General features: G+C 43.5%; 1 protein-coding gene across 1 annotated transcript in view; it reads left to right on the top strand.

Moving 5' to 3' along the window:
* RPAP1 (RNA polymerase II associated protein 1) overlaps window positions 1-7,840 on the top strand; it is a 45,086-nt gene extending 37,246 nt beyond the window's left edge. The window contains exons 22-25 of the mRNA XM_009277549.1: window positions 1,256-2,060; window positions 4,175-4,351; window positions 5,040-5,096; window positions 5,863-7,840. Coding sequence (XP_009275824.1) covers window positions 1,256-2,060; window positions 4,175-4,351; window positions 5,040-5,096; window positions 5,863-6,018 — 1,195 coding nt within the window. The 3' untranslated portion in view covers window positions 6,019-7,840. The remainder of the gene's footprint in view (window positions 1-1,255; window positions 2,061-4,174; window positions 4,352-5,039; window positions 5,097-5,862) is intronic.
* Window positions 7,841-15,463: the final 7,623 nt, after the last annotated feature.

Genomic DNA, 15,463 nt, shown 5'->3' with positions numbered 1-15,463 from the left:
TTGGGGGGGGGAGGTTTTTTATTTTTTGGTGGAGTTTTTTTGGTGTTTGGGTTTTTGGTTTGTGGTTTTTGGTTTTGTTTTGGTTTGTTTTTTTTTTTTTTTACAAATACCTGCTTTAGAGCTACCATTTTGTGAGAATTTGGCAAGTAATCTGAGACCATGGTCAGTCTCTGGTCTGAGATCGTGGCACATGGATTTGACAAACACCACCCCCCAATTTCTAACTACTAGTCTGTATGGTTCCCCTGACCTTGACACTGCCAGCTGCAAAGCTACTGTTTCAAGAATTGTCTTACTGATTCATGTAGGCCTTATATGATATGTGGTATTTCACCTCAGCAACCTGACAGCTGTGTTGGTAAGTAGACTGCCTCTCTGGACAAGGGGTTGCAGCCTCCACACCAGACTGCTGGCATTGTGTGGATGTTTTTCATAGAATCATAGAATCATTAAGGTTGGAAAAGACCTCTAAGATCATCGAGTCCAACCATCAACTCAACACCACCATGCTCGCTAAACCATGTCCCTAAGCGCCTCATCTACACGTCTTTTAAATACTTCCAGGGATGGTGACTCAACCACTTCCCTGGGCAGCCTGTTCCAATGTTTAACCACTCTTTCAGTAAAGAAATTTTTCCTCACGTCCAATCTAAGCCTCCCCTGGCGCAACTTGAGGCCATTTCCTCTCGTCCTATCACTAGTTACTTGGGAGAAGAGACCGACACCCACCTCGCTACAGCCTCCTTTCAGGGAGTTGTAGAGAGCGATGAGGTCTCCCCTCAGCCTCCTTTTCTCCAGGCTGAACAACCCCAGTTCCCTCCGCCGCTCCTCATAAGACTTGTTCTCCAGACCCCTCACCAGCCTCATTGCCCTTCTCTGGACACGCTCTAACACCTCAACATCCTTCTCATAGTGAGGGGCCCAAAGTGGCAAGGCCTTAGTGTTGCTAACTCCAGATGTAGTTCTGTGAATTCCCTGTAAATACCAAGATAGCTGATTCTTTAGAGGTGCTCAGTATTATCATAGCTGAACGCTGTAGAAAGTGTTGTGAGTGCTGTGCATATACTACTCTCCCTGATCCAGCAAGATTGTAGAGATGAATTTCTGTGGTGTTTTGTTAGTTTGGTGTTTTGGGGTTTTTTTGGGTTTTTTTTTTGTTTTGGTTTTGGGTTTTTTTTGTTTCTTAAACTGATATTTTTGTTTTGGTTTTGGTTTTTTTTTGTTTCTTAAACTGATGTTTGTCTTTATCTTACAGTGAAGGGAAAGCTGGAGGGCCAGAAGCAGCCGACTTCTCTGATATCCTGCATCTGGGTACCAGTGCCAAACTGGCACAGCCTGACTCTGCGGCAGCATTTTTTTCAAAGGCTACTCGTGGTGCCTTGCTGAGAGAATCGTACCAGAATCTGCCTTTCATCCGCTCTTGCTACCTTTCTCATTTTGTCCACTTGCAACCTACCCTTATGCGTTCCCAAGCATCTTACCAAGGACGGAATTACCTCATCCAGTCAATGCTGCTTCCTGAGGTCAAAGGGCCCATCCTGCCTTCAGACTGGCCATTCTTTCCACTTATCAGCCTCTACAACAAAGTGACTAATGCAGAGACACGTGGGGCTGTACTGAACTCTGTCCCACTTGATCTTGTCAACACTGTGACCTGGAACCTGCAGTGGGTCTTGTTGCTGGAAACCTGGCGTGCTAAAACCCTTCAGAGCATCCCTACTGCTGCCAAACTTGCACGGCTTATGTGTGTCTTCCTCACAGGCTGTGACCTCTTTCTAGAAGCACCAATCCACCGCTACACAGCTGCCCTTCTCTCTGTGTATTGCCAACCCAAGGCATTGGACTCGCTGAACTTGGATGCTCCTCTCCCTGGTTTGGCTTCCTTCCATGATCTCTATATAAGTCTCCTGGAGCAGTTTGAAGGTGTCTCCTTTGGAGATCCACTCTTTGGAGTCTTTGTTCTTCTACCTCTACAGAAGCGTTTCAGTGTTCATCTGCGTCTCTCTGTTTTTGGGGAGCGCACAAGTATCCTGCGGGCACTGGGAGTGCCGCTCCGGCAGGTAATCCTGGCTTATGGTAGTTGCCTGTCACTGCGTATTTCTGGGTTAGTGGGCTCTTGCCTGTGTTTCTCCAACCTTGATTTGGGCATCCTCCCAGCACTTCCCCTTCTTCCTCATCCCTCCTTGTCCAGTAGAATAATCATGCTTTCTTTGCTTAGAAGCTTTTCATTCTCCCTGAAGAAAGTCCAATGCATGGAATGTAAAATAGAATAAGAATGGAGAGCAATGTTCTTTTGATTTAGGGCTGTGACAGCAGTGTATACATTTTTTTGTTGTTGTTATTTCCTTTTTTTTAAATTTTTTAAACAGCTTGATTGGTTGTAAATCTGAGGAACAGAGTCCAGCCCCTGTAGGTGCAGGCCCTTGTCACATAATCATTTTCAGAAACCTGTTGAACTTTGTTTTGAGGGCAGATAGTGTGTGTATGTGGAGGGCAGGAGCTGTGAAGTTGTTCAGTCTTCAGTGGAAACTGTCCCACACCCTGCTTGGTCTAATGATTGAGAACCTCCTTCTAATTTATGGCCTGTATGTATGAAGGGCTAGTCTGCGCTCCATGTTCTTCTGCCAGCAATTACCGTTCCCTTAAATAAATCTTTTTTCACCTTGGTGAGAACCTTTTCCTTGCCCAATGCATGGACAAACAGTCGTTTTCCCTCTCAGCCACGTTTCCACACTTAGTTATGCTGGAGTTGTGCTTTGCTGGGTAACTCTGAAAAATTTGATCTGTCAAGTGCAGGACTGCAGTTCTTCTGAATGAGCAGAGCACAACAGATGGAATTTAGCTAGCTTTAAGTTCTATGTCAGTTGACAGACAATACCAAATCTAGCCTAAAGTTTGCTAATACAAAGATAACCTTTCAAAATTTTTTTTCCAAACCACTGTGAACCAGCAGTTTATGTGAGATCAGTGCTTTCCATTGTATGGTTGCAATGCTTTTCCTCTGGTTGTAGTAGCCCTGCAGCCAGTTTTTCCATATCATTATGGCCGTATGAGTCTGTTTCTTAAGCCAAATAAGCCAAGATATTCTGGCCTGCTTCTTATGATAAGCTCTCTGTGTTCTCTTGATGTTCCCAGTAGCCCTTCCTTGTCTCTATTCCAGTTCCACAAATTATGTAGGAACAGAGCTGAACACCGTATTTCAGATGAAAGCCTTAATTCTATGTCACGTGCTTTATCTTGTCTTGATCCCTCAACACCAGATCCCTCAGTACCATCAGAATTGTGGCATGTTACAATGGAGAACATTTCAAAGCAGATTGTTTTTCATGTGCTTAGAAATTTTTTAAATGCCGAATACTTTGAACAATGTTTTCATTGTCGTGTTGCTTGAAAACAAACTATGTGTTGGATAATTTGAGCAAGATCACTTGAGGAGGTGTTGTTCGTTTGGGTTTTTTCCCTTTTTGTCTTAAGTTGAGTTCAAAGTACCCTAGCGGGCAGTAGGAATATCCTAGCAGGCAGACTGCTTTTTGAATTGAGTAAAATCAATTATTGTCTTTAATCATGCAAAGAAGATGCTCCAAAGTGAAATACGTAATTTTAGCCCTAAAGAACTTATCTCAAAATTGAGAAGAATAAAAATTGGACTTCTGGAGAGGGGAGAAGTAAACAAAACCAAGTTGTTACTAAAGCTTTTCTAATCTATTTTTCGAAGCTAGACAGTGAAGTCAGAAAATGTTGGAAACTTCGCTTAACATCACCATTAACTCTGGCCCATATATCTGCTTTCCTTTTCTGGCTAAACACATAGGTCAGTGTAAGCCTCTCTGGTACATTAGCAGGATGAGGTGCTGTCAAAAGTACTCTGTCTCCTCACTTTGAAACCACTCTTCTTACCTGTGCCAAAAAGCAACTACAGTGATTTAACCAGTAAAACATCTCTCCATAAAGCTGAAGAGGTCTTGAGGATGCTTTGTCAAAGCCATGTCACATCGGTCAGTTCGGGCAGTAACAGCTCTGCTTCAAATGGGAGTTGTGCCAGCGAGGTACATCGTGTTATATGGGAGTGCATGCACAAACAGCTGGGGAGGGACACCCTAAAGTCATGAACTTCCCCTCGCTACTTAGACCCTGACAAAAACTGTAATGTTGCCTCTGGGTGGGTCTGTTGCAGTTTCCCGTGCCTCTCGAGCGATACACTTCCCCTCCTGAGGATAACCTGAACCTCCTGCGACTCTACTTCCGAACACTGGTCACTGGTGCACTGCGCCACACCTGGTGCCCTGTTCTTTACGTGGTGGCTGTGGCTCATGTCAACAGTTTTATTTTCTCCCAAGACAGTACAACACAGGTAGGTAATGGATAGCAGAGCCTCAGGGCTGGAAGCTTTGGGTTTAGCATCTGCTCTTCCCAAGGGTCCACTGTGGCTTGTGGACTGACCCTGGGCTTGAAAACAAAAATTGTAAGCAAATGTTTTGAGGACTGGTCAGCTGTTTGAGAATCCACGTATGAGATGCGGACAGCAGCTCTTGTTCATCATACCCTAAAGCACTTGCATTAATGGTAGCCAATCCTACATCAACCTTTGAAGTCAGCAACTACGTGGGCTATAGTATGGGGCGGGGGGGGGAGAATGAAGCAGAGAGGATGAGCTGATCAGGCAGAGAGAGCTTGTAATAGATTTAGCCTCTGCCTGGGGCAGTCTTAAGGTACAGGGTACTCTTTCCTTTCACCTTGCTTGAATAACCAAGCAGAAACCCTCCCATGGCCTTGGGGCCTCTAGCAATGGTTACTTGTGCTAACACTTCACCTCTGATCTACAATTCTACCTGAAAGTTGAGAAGTCAGCTGAGTTTCGGGTCAGGGGAAGGAGGAGAGAGGCAGGATCCAAGCGATAGCCATCTCAAGCCCTTTCTGATGGAACAAGCTGCTCTTTGGTGCATCGTCATAATGAGCAAAGCATCCCTCTGGAGTGCTGTATGCCCATGGGCAAAGGTAGCACTGCGCCATATTAAGCAAAGTGTGTGTTTTGTTCCCAGGAGACTGATGCTGCTCGGAAAAGCATGCTGCGGAAGACATGGCTGTTGGTGGATGAGGTAGGATCTGTATGGTTCAGTTTGTGCCACTGGGACTTAAGTTTTTCAGACATGGTACTCTTACAGATTTACCTTTGGCTTTTGAAATTTGTGTTTAATTACCTTGCTAATTTGAGAATGAGAGGAGATTAGCAGCAGGATTTTGACCTGCAATGGCTATAAATACTGTTATCCTGTTCTTGTAGTAATTGAACTCGAAGCACTGAGCCCATTGGAACCAAGATGAATCTCCTGTATTGTATTTCCATGCCTCCGGCCCAAGCTGCATTATATCTGGGTAGTGAGAGGTCCTAGAGAGATGATTCTAGCACAACTATGAATAGGTGGCCAGCAGTGATCTTCCTTAACTCTTAGTTGGACGCTTACCCCGAAAAGAACAAAACAGATGTAACGTTTCTCTTTTTCTCAGGGAGCGTGCCAAAGTCTATCATTTGTGTGACAGAGCTGCGTCATTTGGCCCTATATGTTTAGCGTCCAGGGTAAATTCTTAGATCCCACTCAAAACCCCATTTGGGCTTCTGGCAAGAAGTCATTGTGAGGAGACAGTGGAGTTGTGTTCAGAAGAGGAAATCTCATGCAAATCAAAAGTGAATTTTCTTGGAAGAAACTCACCTTTTATAGCTCTTCTATTGAAGATGATGCAATTAAATATGTTGGGCATGATGGAATTGTACTATCTGGCAGGTGACTATGTTGTGTTGGAGACAGGATGGGAAAGATTAGATTCTTTTCAGACATGCTTAATGGCTGCTGTTTCTTTCTTCAGACCTTGAAAAAGCACCTACTCCACTACAGACTGCTGAATGCAGAGAGCCCTTTGGGATTTGACCTTTATGAGCAGCTCCCTCCCATGCGACTGAAGTACCTGCAGATGGTGACACAGAAAGAAAATAAGGAGAATGCACCAGCGCTAGTCTCATAGCAAAACACTTGTGCAAGAAGAGGGCCAAGGGGAAGAATGGAAGACCTCAGTTTATGATTCACTGATGAAACTATGTGTGCTTCAGACAGTTTCAATGTCTTACGTGGACACTCTTGGCATCTTTGCAAAGTGAAGCACTAGTAGAATGCTCCCAGCCCTGCAGAACAATACACATCTTCTCAAGATATGGCAATATGTGTGCATGGCCTCTCCATGATGAATGCTGGAGCATTTTCCTTCAATCTCTTTCAGGTTGTTCTGCTTCTCCCCAGAGAAGGTGAGAATGTGTCTGAGAGGCGCTGGACTGTTGAATAAACTGAAGGAAGTGGAAAAGCTATTTCGTTCAGTCAGGCTGGAGATTGTGGATTCTCAAGATGATGTCTGTCTTCCCCAGATCTTTCCCTTGCTTTTTTTTGTACCCTGAGTTTTGAATGGTCCTTTCCCCACACTATCCCCTGCAAATAAAATCACAATATGGCAGGGAAGAAGCTGATCCTGAGAGCTTTTTTTTTTTAAATATATACACAAGCAGTTTCTCCAGGACAGTGTTCTGTGCACACAATCAGTCACACATTGTGTCAGACCTCTAAGAAATAGTACTTCCTAGTGCAGTGGTACAAACACTGGATATCCTCCTTTGGCTGTCTTTTGGATAGTCTCTAAACGGCTTGCTTTTCTCCCTTAATTTGGTTACATGTATAACAAGATCAAGAATAATTTCTTTGCAGGGCAGGATGCTTGGCAGTAACCACTCCCCATTAGAGAAAAAACCCCCAAGTATCTGCTTGTTTAACTAGAATATGTATTGGTTGCCCTCTGAGAAGAGGGGAATGTAATCAATTTTAAAGTGGAGTTCCTGAGCTTAAATCTAATTTAAAAATTCCTAATTTGATCTGACTTCTACATCCAAATTCCGTATTGCAGCCTCAGACACAAGGGCTACAAATATAGTGCCCTAAAAGGCTCATGGCAAGTGCCAGGTCAAGTCCAGAATTTACCCTAGGTGTGATCTCACTGGATGTTTTGTTTATATCCAATAATTTTTGCAGAACTACGGTCACTCTGACAGGCTTTTGTTTGGAGAACTTACTTTTATGAATAAAACTTGTTAAAGTTACTTCTTTTGTTTTGTTCTTATGAATAAATTCCTCTGGAAGGTGCAGGGTAATGCCTAGCCTGAAGACCTAAGCTGCTCTCTTGACCTATCAAACAGGCCAAGCTAGCTTCCCTCCAAAGAAACCATGCCTATATTAACCTTGCTCCAGTAAATGTTCTAAGAAGAGTGTGAAACACTGTTAATAGGCCAGCCTATAATTGCAGAAATTGTTCCAGACAAGAAACAAATTCCCTCTAGCAACTTTATGGCTGTGGTGCTGTCTTTGCATTGGCAGTTTTCTAACTGTACTAGTCCCTCTTAGGTTGCCAGAAAATATACATTCATCTTTTTCCCCCTTATTTCAGATAGGACATGGGTGGAACTGATGTTTCATTTTAATCTCTCTTTTTTTTTTTTTTTATCTTCTATTGCAGCTTTTGATCTGTGGTTTCTCTCTGCTGCAGATCAATGGCACATAAAGTAACAAAAGCACAGTGGTCAACATGGTTTGGTGGGGTTTTTTTGTTAATTATTTTAAAAGTACTTGATGTGATTAAAAGTTTAATCAAAGGCATTCAAGTTTCTATTCTGTCTAGATGGTGATAGCCCGGCAGCTGTCTTTCAGGAGCAATGGATGGTAAAATTTAAGGACTTTTAGCTGCCCATTTAAGAGCAGCCTTCATCAAGGACTTTACCTTTTGCTTTTCAGACCTCCAGTTGTAAAAACTCTTCCAGTCCTTTGTGCAATGCAGAGTTGAATTTTGTAATGTGTACAGGGCGTAAATAAATATTGTGATAGCTCTGCAGTCTTTTTTGGAACTATGAGAATGCTGTCCTTTATTTAAATCTTTCTTGAGTTTGGATAGTTCTGTTTGCAATTTATCAATATCTTGGGAATGCTACTGCTGTGAGGAAATCCACTAAGCTTTGGAGCTCTGTAAGAGAGCTCTTCAAGCCAAAGGCATCATCCTGCTTGTGTGGTGGGTCATTACAGGGTACCAAATGCTGTGTGTACTTGGGGAAGGTGCAGGGTGGGTATTATGTGACTTGCCACAGGTGGGAAGACAATAAAAAACTGTCCACAGATGGTATTTGTAGGTGATAAGAGAGGAGGTGGATTTCATTTATTTTGTGAACTCTGGGAAGGAAAGGATCAGGCTTTTGCCTGATTCTCAAAAGCCCTTGTTACCAGATGTTCCTCAAGCCATCAGTGTATGCCCAGAAAATACCTACATCTTTTGACATGAAATTCTGATGCAAGCATCAGCAATGGAGGGAAGGAAGGGAATGGATCCCAAATCGTTCTGCAGGCCACACTTCTGTGCAGAACATTCTAAGGACGCTGCGTGTGAGCCGTAAGCTTTCAAAACTTTGGCTGTTACTTGAGATGGTACAGCAATCCTAAGCTTGAATTTTTTAAGGCTTTGGGCAGCCTTGTACCAGATTTCTCTGCAGAACACTAGAGGGCATTGCTTTATCTAGTTTAAATGAAAACTTTCTTAGCTTCAGTGTGATTGGGACTTAAAAAACCAAAAAAACCCCCAACCCTTAAACCTGGTTTGAATTTTCTGCATTTTTTATTTTTGCATATACTTTTGGAGAAAGTGTGGAGAATTAAGTAATTTTTGATGTGATTGGTTGCTAAGAATCATTTAGTGCTTTGCCAGCAAGAGCATTTTGGAAAAATTCTGGAACAGTGAATGGAAGCTTAAAACTTAAACTGAAAGCAGTCTGAAGCAGGACCAACGTGTGCCAGTTCTGTTAATCCAGTTTAATCCTGATTAGAGTAAGTGAGGAGATGAAGAAAATGAAAACCACCCCAAAAATTGACGTGACTTATTAACTCCTTATCAAAAGCTTGAGATTTCTTTGAGAAGAAAATAATTCTGCTGAAATAAGACCCACAAATAGGTTTCTGGGGTTGAAGTGGTTCTAACTCAGAACAGCATATGTTGTCTGATAACTCTGATGGGAAGAAAAAAAAAACTGCCAAAAAAAACTTTTAATTCTTAGAAAGAAAAAAAAAAAACTGTCTTCTGGTCCTTTGTGGCTAGAAAATGCTTGGTTTCATCCAAGTTACTGATGTTCTTCCACGTAGGAACAGTGGGAATCAGTATTGGGATAAATTCAGCCGGGGCTGTGCTGGAAGGCAGCAACAATGTGGTTTTAAAAACAAGTGCTTGATTGGACTGGAGATGAGTTGAAGATAATCCTTCTAGTATTGCTGTTGAGTTGGCAGGTAAGATGGTGGGGCTCTCACAGTTTTGTATCCCATAACTTTAATGGCAGCAGTTTTCTGCATTCTACTGAATCTTTCTTTGCATTTTGAAAGACGAGGGAGAGAGTCTTCCCATCAGCTTGGAAGCATGTCCTTTTCTACCTAGAAGAAATGGAGCTGATTTGTGAACCTTTGACTGCATGAGTGGTTTGAATTCCCTGGGTTTGGGATCCCTATCTGGTGACTTGGCCCACTTTGCTGAGCAGGGGCAATTCCCAAAGAAGATGTAGGCAACCTAGTAGCTGGCTGTACTACGCACAGGGCTAGGACAAAGCCTGGCAGAAGAAAGTAAAGAGTCAGGCAAGGAAGAAATCAAAATAGGACTGAAACCCCACTGTATGAGAACTTTTTGACAGTAAAGTACACATGAAGCATTATATGATTAAAGCACTTGCATTCCACTGTATTGACTACTTCAGTTTGACAGTGGAATTTAATAATCCATTTCCAGACTAATGCATTCTGTCTGGCCACTTAATATCAGGCAAACCCTAAACACTTTTTGCTGATGAAGTCATGGACAGACAGAACAAGCCATAAGATGTGGGTGTATAAATGTACTACGGGTCAGACAAATGTGTTTCTTTTGGTGTCAGACAGAAAGTAGAGCAGAAAGGCATCTTAATCCTCGCTTTTGCTCCTTCCTAGTTCTGCAAAGTTCTCCTTGGAAACCTCTCCTCAATGAAGTGCTCCCTCCAGTTGATAATCAAACCTGGGGGCAAAACATGTTTTCTTTCAGCTTACAGAGGCTCATATAAGCTCTCCATTCACAAAACCGTCCCTCTGATGTCCCTTGTATAAATAACCTTATGGTAATTTACTGGCCTTTGCCCTAGTTCTTAAAAACTGGCTTTTTCCCCCCCTTTGAATGGAGAACACACTGTGAAGACACGCTCTCAGAACTGCTGTTGTTTTGCACGATGAGTGGTGGTTGTATGCAGGGGTAAAATGGCCACTGTGTGCTCCCCTCCCTCCCTTTTTTGTGGTAATCTTGATTCTCAAAACAGCTGCTGCAAAAATGCTGTATGTGGATTTCTGGCCAGCCCCAGCCCAAAGAAGAACGTGAAGAGCTCCAATTCAAGCCGACTGAAGTCATATCGTGCAAAAGGACTAGATGCTGCAGCAGCAGTGTCACGGTGAGCCTCCAGCCAACCCTGACCCTGAGCAATAGCTGTGTGCGGGTTACTAACAAACAAAGGATGTCTCAGACAGAGCGACACCTGGCCCATCTTCGGGTCCAGTTCTTTATTTTCTGCTGGGGCATAACTAGTAGATACCGGCAGACACCTGTGGCTCCAGAGACCAGAGCAATATCCTTTATCCTGCCCCTGGGCAACTTTTTTGCAGTACTCTGTTGTTTGTTGAGCAACCAGCTCCTAGGTCCGGTCAGGGCGATGTACTGTACTGTATATGGATATCATAACAAAGTCTAAGGTATATGAGGAAGGCCAGGGGCATCTACCCTCTATGTCCCCCTGCCCCAATCTAACATGGATGACAAACCAGATCACTGATGTTAATGCTCGTTGTGAAGCAGCAGCTTGTCCTGGCCACAACAAAAAGGGGGCTTATGTAACCTAGAAATACTACCAATGTCAAAGCACAGCCACATGTGTGACAGTGTATGCTAAGATCTGAGGTTGGTGCATTAGTTGATTGCTAAGGCTGGAAGGAAGTTTTCTGGAACAATCTGAGTGCTGGGAGCCCGTCCTGAGGGGCAGCAGCTATGGGACTGGGTGTGTAATGGGGGACACCTGGGCCCAGCACCAGCCCTCAGAGAGCTTGTGAAGGGGCCAGCAACAGCATTGACAGCAGATTTTTATCTGCTTTTCCGGAGCGCCGGGTGGCTAGCAGGGGCTGTTGAGGCCACGGACCAGGTTGGCAGTGTTAAACCATGTGTTTCATGTGCTGGGGCTAGGGCTGATGCGTTCCTGTTTTGTCGAGGCTTTTGCCCAGCTGAGGCGATTGCTGTGGTTTTGGGGCTATGCTGACGGTTGCCCCACGCTTCCCCCAAGGAAGGAGGGAGGGTTGACTGAGTCCTCGGCCTTGTGCTTGTCCTGTCCTCAGTAAGGCCTCACTTTGGGGTGGTTTGCGGGGCCTTGGGGAGCACTGCGCGGGCTCTGGCAGGCCCCGGGGCTTTTCCGGCCTCTTGGTGTAGAGGTGGGAGGCAGGAGAAGCCCAATCCTGGCAGTAGCTGAGGGGACGGGGGAGTGGGAAAGCAGGTGCTGGAGGTCCCACCATAGCACAACCTCGCTCCCCAACCATAGTGACCGGTCTGAGGCTTTGGGAAAGGACAAAGGGAAGGATTGAGTGAGCCAGTGAGCGCGCAGGGTGGCTCAGCTTTTGGGTGCTGTTGTTTCTGGGTCTCTCACATTGAGGTGAGGTTTGTGGTTCCCCCTCTCCCCACAGTGTCCCCCTCCCCCATTACTCCCCTCATACGTTTGCTTCCCTGTCCCCGTTGTCCTTCACTAGGCTCTCCTTCCCTCCGTGCCTCTGTTTGCCTTTCTATTTTGAATTTACCCCCATCATAGTAACTTCTAGTTCTTCTCTGTTGGCTTTTCTCACTTTTTTGGCTGTTTGCAGAAGCAATCAGTAGTTCAATAGTTAAACTGGAGAACTGAGATGCCACCGCTGAGTCTGAGGTGGAAGCTCGCGTCTCTTGGGGTGTTCATCTGAAGGTCTGGGCAGATGTCCATAAATAATGTGCACGACATGCCCATTTGGAAACCTTATAGTAAAGACGACTGTAACTTTACTTTTAAGACTCAGATTGCCTGCTGCATAGGTGGTGTAAGCACACCATGCCATTTGGGTCTGATCTGTCAGATATTTGACAACACTTTAGCAATTAATCTATTGGATCTGTCTGCTGAAAGGAAGACTGGCGCTTGTGTATCAAATTACTTTTCTTCACCATTATCACTTCCACCACGGTAAGCTTTTGCCTCACAAAATCAATGAGCACATCTCCAGAATGATATTCTAGGCTTCCTCAGCATGTGTGAGCTTTTGTTAGCAGCTTCCCTCACTGTGCACGTTCAGGGTGGGTCTTTGACCTCTTCAGAGCTGCAGGAAGTGCGAAGAGCTCTGAATTAGCTTCAGGTATCGTGTTGCTGGCAGTGAATTGTAGTTTTGGAGGGAGGTTGGTTTTTGTCACACCACGACAATACAATGACAGCCACACAAGTGTGCCGTGCAACTGTGAAGATATGTTGTTAGCATCCTTCACAAAAAAGCAACTTGCTACTCCTGGCATCAATATTTCTTTCAATATAGATTATCAAAAATAAATCTAGAATGATACAAAAGTTTCCACTAAAGCATCATGCATCTCTTGTCTCTGATATGTCAGCTCACTCATAAAATGTTAGTTGTGCTGCCATCCAGAAGACGCTACAGATGGTGGCTCATTTTTGTTCCTCTTGGTACTGCCTGCTGTAAGATTGATCAGGTTTGGACTGATTAAATTATTTGGGCAGGAGCTGCCATTGCTCTCCTCCTGTCTGTCCACTGTGAAAAGGAATGGGAGGAAAGGGGACGTAAAGTATACTTTTTAGTGTGTCTCTCTCTGTTTGGTACTGTTTCGTGAACACTTAAAATACTTACGGAGGAGAGTGTGGACTTGCTGACCATGCTTCTTTGCAATGAGCTCTTGTCAGCAAGTTTTATATTTTCTAGCCATCTCTGAAGCTCAAATTTTGGTGGTGGTGATGTGGCTTATCTTTTTTATAACAGTACAATTTGCAAGTTAAAAATAGGATGCAGAGCTTGGGTATTTGTATTCAGCAACGACTGTGAATGTGCATCATGAGTCAAACAGTTTCATTCTCTGTGTGCACTGGTGCCATGAAGGCCCCGCATTGCACTGTTGGAAAAGTTAGCAGGTGTGCCCATGTGCATTTTGCAGACCTCCTCTAGAAGTAGTATGTAATTGCCAATATTGTTTTAGGGACAATAAATTGTTTGTCTCCTTGTACGAGTCTCTTCTGTTACCAAGATACTCTTAAGGTTAAGAAACTATTCTCTATTTTGCAACCTAACTTTCCCTGTGAACCAGCAATCTTTGCTTACAGCTTTCTGTTGCTATTTATTTTGGTCATTCCTATAGCTAGCTGCAGATGGAAGAAAGAAGTAATAAGGCTATAGCTAGCATGGAATTCTTGGCCTTTATTTAAACAGAAAATGCAATTTTATAGTCATACTAAACCCTTGCTAGGAACATTTTCCAGAATGCGGTTTCTGGTCTAAACTAGAGAGAAAATATGATGCAACCCAGAAAGACCAATAGCCTGAGGTTAGGGTAATCTCTCGTGATGCGGGAGACCCTAGTTACGGGGCTAACAGCTGTTCTGATGAGAAAGGTGTTCCTAACTTTCTGGTGTTTCCACTTTGTTCTCATGCTACAGTGAACTTAAATGTCACAGTGTCAAAATTGTACCCAAAGATGAATTCTTACTTTCTGGTTCATCCTCAACAGACTACTTATGAAGAATTAATTGTTATAGGAACAAGGTTCTTAGAGTGTGATAAATCTAGTTTGTGGTTTAGTTCATTCAGGCTTCTTTTTTGGTAACTGCATATTGTTCCAACAAATGTACTAAATCAGTAACTGGAAAACGCTCCTATAGTCTCCTTACTGCATACTGTAAGCTAAACTTCGCTGGTGCCTTTTTGGCTTGCCAGCTTTGTTCCCAATGTGAGAGGAACAGGAAAGAGTGAGCATGAAAGAGTCCTGCTGGGGTTGTGCTCCCTTGACTTCAGTGCACAATGTTTTACCAGGAAGTTGCATGTGTTAAAAAAAAACAAACTGTCATGTGCTCTTATTCTGCAGGCTCATCAAAGAAACAAGCTTCACCGTGAGAAACTACTTGTTCTTGCATCCTTTTTTTGTGTTTGGCTTTTGGTTAGGTAGTGAGACTGTGGAGGTAAATAGATAGTGAAGACCAGGAAAATGGTAACCTAGAAGGTTTTCCTGGTGTAGAAAACTTGCGTGTTCTGCTTTGGGAAGATGTAGGTAAGAACATCTCTGAACTCATCTGCAGATTAGCCTTGATCTTTTCCCAAGGGAATCTATTCTTAGGTTTTAATGCGAATGGAATCACGGCCTCTGTTTAGTAATGCCAAAGGATCACGAGAGGTAAGTGCTGCAAGTGTGCTTCTTTGATAACAACCTCTCCTTTTCATCTAGCTGCAAAATAATAGCATACTTGCCTTGACAGATAGTTGTCAATGGAGAGCTCAATTCAAAATCAGCCTTCACTGTTAGTATCCAGAGGCACACCGTGACCCAGGCGTTCTTCTTTTATGTGTGTGCAGGCATGCTCATGTTAAGACACTATATTTCTCAAAGCTTAATCTTTCTGGTGGCAGATGTGATTGTCCTCTTACATTTTTATTAGAGTAAAAATTCCACGCTATTTTACTACGTCCATATTTCATGTCTTCTGTAGCTCAAGCTGTGCGTGCCTTCAGGATTTTATTGCTGCTTTATTCCTCTAAGAGATAATTATTGACTACACTAGGAGACTAACTCCTTACTGAATAGCACAGTTGATGCTTCTGTTGTTTGGTTTTGCCTGCTCTCTCATCCACTCCTATGGATTTTCATATTGAATGAACCCCAAGGGGTTTTGGGACCCCTGGTGATGCTATTTGTAAAGCAGTTTTGAAAATGAGACATGCTTATGAGTCATCCTGAGTGGAAGCTGGAAGTTGTGCTTAGGATGAACCTGTGTGTTTTCCTTTAATGCCTATCAAAGAGCCCTATCCTTATGTTTTGAAAATTTACTGGTTGGGACCACCTATAGTTTCACCTGCTGACCATCGATGTGTTCAGTGGCCATAATTCAGGCAATATCGAGCTGTCCTGGTCTTGTCCCTGTCTCTCTTTGAATATTGTCTGGTAGGCTTATTCAGTGGCAAAGGCATAAGCATTCTACTCTCCTGCATGTGTAGTTTATCTGTTAACACTCAAAATTTGGGAAGCTCTGATTTCTAACTACTCTAGTGTGAAAGGGTTTAATGAAAATTGAACAGTGTTGAACACCGTAACAAATTTCTTATCCATTGTA

The sequence above is a fragment of the Aptenodytes forsteri genome, unplaced genomic scaffold (assembly GCF_000699145.1).
Source record: "Aptenodytes forsteri isolate BGI_AS27 unplaced genomic scaffold, ASM69914v1 Scaffold146, whole genome shotgun sequence".
NCBI classification, from domain to species: domain Eukaryota; kingdom Metazoa; phylum Chordata; class Aves; order Sphenisciformes; family Spheniscidae; genus Aptenodytes; species Aptenodytes forsteri.
The sequence above is the reverse complement of the archived record's forward strand: the minus strand, read 5'-3'. Positions and strand labels throughout refer to the sequence as shown.